At 49.9% G+C, this 3734-nt stretch overlaps 1 protein-coding gene across 1 annotated transcript in view; it reads right to left on the reverse strand.

The window, feature by feature from the left end:
- Positions 1–18: 18 nt before the first annotated feature.
- Positions 19–3734, reverse strand: part of DMP1 (dentin matrix acidic phosphoprotein 1) — a 15577-nt gene continuing 11861 nt past the window's right edge. Inside the window, exon 6 of the mRNA XM_006143259.1 lies at positions 19–1990. Within this exon, the coding sequence (XP_006143321.1) occupies positions 662–1990 (1329 nt within the window). The 3' untranslated portion in view covers positions 19–661. The remainder of the gene's footprint in view (positions 1991–3734) is intronic.

A 3734-nucleotide genomic window follows, 5' to 3' on the forward strand; every position in this document is an offset into this window, starting at 1 on the left:
TCCTGCTGAGAAGCCCTTCCTGATTCTCCAAGGCAAAGCCGGTCACCCTTCTGTGTGCTCCTACAAATTTCATTCACCCCACGGGATGGTAACAATTCTTGTTTCTTTCACTCAGGGGGCTTCATAAAGTTCGTGGAAAATGCAATTGAAGTCTGAGGGTGTGTTGGTGCAAAATATTTTTGAAACACGTACATAGCTTTTTTTTCATTTTTATTTTCATACACATTTCCCGTGAGCTTTTGGAGGCCCCTCACATGTATCCCTGCACCTCTCTAGCTTTATGGGCTACTCTATAGCTCCTCAGGAGCAAGAAATGAGTCTTTCCTTTTTTACATCCCAGCCCCAAGTGCAGGGCCTGGCACATGACAGAACCCCAGGAGCTGTTCCGTTAATGTGCTGGGAACGCTTTCTGCTAGGAAGCTCTAAGCACATCTGTCCTTGCTTCCAGTCCCATCACTGGGCATTATGCCACTTGATTCAAACCCCAGTGGAATGGTGACACCCTGAAAACCAGTGAAAAATGTCCAGTAATTTCTTCCAGAAAGAAATGGCTTCTTATTTATCCCATTGACCAAAACATTAATAAGTTACAGGTATAAAGACTTCCCTCCTCTTGAGCCCCCGACTCCTGCCTAAGAGCCGCTTCTCAGGAGAGCTGACGCTAATAGCCGTCTTGGCAGTCGTTGTCGTCTTGATCCCCAATGGGTTTGTTGTGATAAGTGTCAACTGTGAGTTTTCTGCTTTCTATCTCCGTGGCCTTGGAAGGGTCATCTTCCTCGCTGCTTGATTTGCTCTGGGTGGAGTCGCTGTTGTCCTGTGACCTGCTGCTGTCCCGAGAATCACTGGCTTCCTCTGACTGGCTTTCCTGGCTCTGGCTCTCTGCAGAGTTGCTGCGAGACTCAAGGCTCTCCTGGCTGGAGCTGTTCTCCTCCTCCGTGGACTCCGGGCTTTCCTCTGAGGATCTGAGTCTCTCGTTGGACTCGCTGTCAGCGTGCTCCTCTCTGGATTGACTTTCTGATGTGGAAGACGTATTCTGGCTGTTCTCCTCGCTGGACTCACTGTTGTCCTTGCCTTCTGAGTGGCCGGTAGTGTTATCTGGGTTGTCGCCCCTGGACTCACTCACGACCTCTTCCTGAGACTCACTGCTGCTCTCTCTGGACAGCAGGTCGCCCTCTTGACTAGACTCGCTGCTGAGGTCCTGTGCATGGTGACCATCCTCCTTCGACAGAGTCTCCGGGCTGTCCTCCGGGGATTCACTGTCACTATGCTCTCTGGACTGGCCACGGCTGGCCTCTTTGGAAATGGCGTCTTCTGTGGAGTCACTCTGGACTTCTTCCACTGTGTTGCTGTCATCAAGCTCATCTCTGTCATCTTCCTGAGAAATGCGGGACTTTCGGGAAAGTTTCCCACGGGGGTGCTCCGAGGATTGGCTGTCACCCTGAGTGTTGCCTTGCTCTGCGTCGCTGGCCGATTTCTTGGACTGGACCCCGGCACCAAGCATTCTGGAGCTGCCTCTCTCGCTTCCGATGCTGTTGGGGTCATCGCTCTGCAGTCCTTCATCGTGGAACTCGGAGCCATCCCCATGGCTGCTGTCCCCATCCCAGTGCTCCTCACTCTCACTCGTGAGGTCCCCTCCCTTGGACCTGTTGTCCACCTTGTCCTTGTCAAGGTCCCGACTCTCACTGCTGGTGTCTTGGGCACTGTCTTGCCCTTCTGGGGCCCTGTCTTCACTGGATTCTGTGGTGTCTGCTGAATTCTCATCGCTTCCCTGTCTGGACTTTCCATCTTCTTGCCTGTCTTCAGGCCTTGGACCATTGTCATCCTCACCCAAGGTGTCATCTCCACTGTCATCTTCATCATCAGCTTTGTCATCCCCTTTTCCTGTACTCCTAGAGAGGCCACCAGCTGGTCTGTGAATGTACTGGTGACTGTCAGGGCCCAGGTCCTCCTCTGACTTGGCGCTATCACTGGGGTCTTGGTAGGCCTGGAGCTGGGGGTTAACAGACACAGTCAGTACCCTGGGAGCTGACAGGGAGGGAGGTAGTGTGTACCTAGATGCTTGTTTACTTCTTCCAGTGTCTCTGCTCTAACCCACGGTCACTTCCCCTGCTCAGCTCCATCACTAGTGGAGCCGAGACACACGTGGTTCCATTTTACAGTATGTGGGCACACTTCACTCAATGCTGCAATGTTTTTACAAAAAGCTTTATGGAAATCACATTTACGAGGCCAGCCCACAGTGCTTGTTAAAGGGGCTAGAGGGTTCGAGTCCCAGACCCAGCAGCTTGACAAACATGCCAAGTGTATGTGCATGTGTGCCCCAAATCCCAAAAAGCATGAGAGATGAAGAGATTGCGGTTTGACCCTGCCTTGTAGGAAGTGCTTTTCTTCTCTCTCTCTCTCTCTCTTTCTCGCCCTTTCTCTCCAGAGAGAACATGTACCCTCTGTCAAATTAAAACACACACACACACACACACACACACACACACACACACATACCACTTGTACAAAAGAAAAATAAATCACATTTATTTTTTATTTTTTGGAGAGGTTTTTCTCTATAGGGCGCATGTGCTCGCCGGACAGACAGAGACAGAGAGACAGAAAGCAAGAAATCACTCCCCATGGGGGATGACCACTCCGCAATCCCTTCTCCTCCATTCTCCTCTCGGGATCTTGGGCATGCGCACACACACGCCCGGCGTGAGTTTTAAGCCACCAGGTCCAGGACATGAACCGCGGTCGACTACGTGGGAGTCCAGCGACATAGCCATTACGCTAACTGCTGGTCCCAAGAAATCACATTTATGAAATTAAAATAATATTGTAATTGTGATTCTTTAAAGAAAGCTCAGAGAGAGTGTTTTATGAATTAAAGGGTTGACTTAGAATGCTTACCCATTAAATTGTTTAATGTGAAACAGAGTTTTTAAAAAATACTGTGTGATCTTAAAATGACTTGGTGTTTTCCTTCTTTTCTTTTTTTAGACAGAGAGATTATTTTTTTGCTATAGGGAACATGTGCTTGCTGGAGACACAAAAAGAGACAGAGAGAAAGCAAGCAAGAAGTCACCCTCAAGGGGATTGGCCATGACGCAATCCCTTCTCCATTCTCCTCTCAGGATTTTGGGCATGCACACACACCCAGCATGAGTTTCAAGCTGCTGGGCCCATCAGCCACATGGGAGTCCAGCACCTTAACCACTATGTCACTTTTCTAATCAACTTTGGGAGAAAAATGTACTGGGGCAGGAGAAGAAAGCCTTTAGCTAGAATGAAAATAATAAACCACAGTAAGGAAATCCCTCAGCCAAACCATGCCGATACCTCATTAGCCCAGGCAGAGACTGGGCTAGCAGACAGCAGCTGGGGGACCACCACGGCAGCTGTGGAAATCCGCTCTCACTCTCTTTATCGTACCCTACAGCAGAGCACACTTGCTGACTTTGTTTGCTTCTTTATTAAGGTTTTGTCATAGGGCATGTGTGCTTGCTGGAGAGCGACAGAGAGGGACAGTGAGAGGGAAAGTGAGAAATCACCCCCCAGGGGGACTGGCCATGCTTCAAACCCTTCTCATCCATTCTCTCCTGGGATTTTGGGCATGCATGCACACACACCTGGTGTGAGTTTCAAGCCACCAGGTCCGAGACTCAAATTGTAGTCAGCCATGTGGAGGTTCAGCACCAAAACCACCACCACCTCCTGGCCCTGCCAACTTTGTTTTCTTTTCCCAC

Source organism: Tupaia chinensis, unplaced genomic scaffold (assembly GCF_000334495.1).
Source record: "Tupaia chinensis unplaced genomic scaffold, TupChi_1.0 Scaffold000094_1, whole genome shotgun sequence".
Lineage (NCBI taxonomy): Eukaryota > Metazoa > Chordata > Mammalia > Scandentia > Tupaiidae > Tupaia > Tupaia belangeri.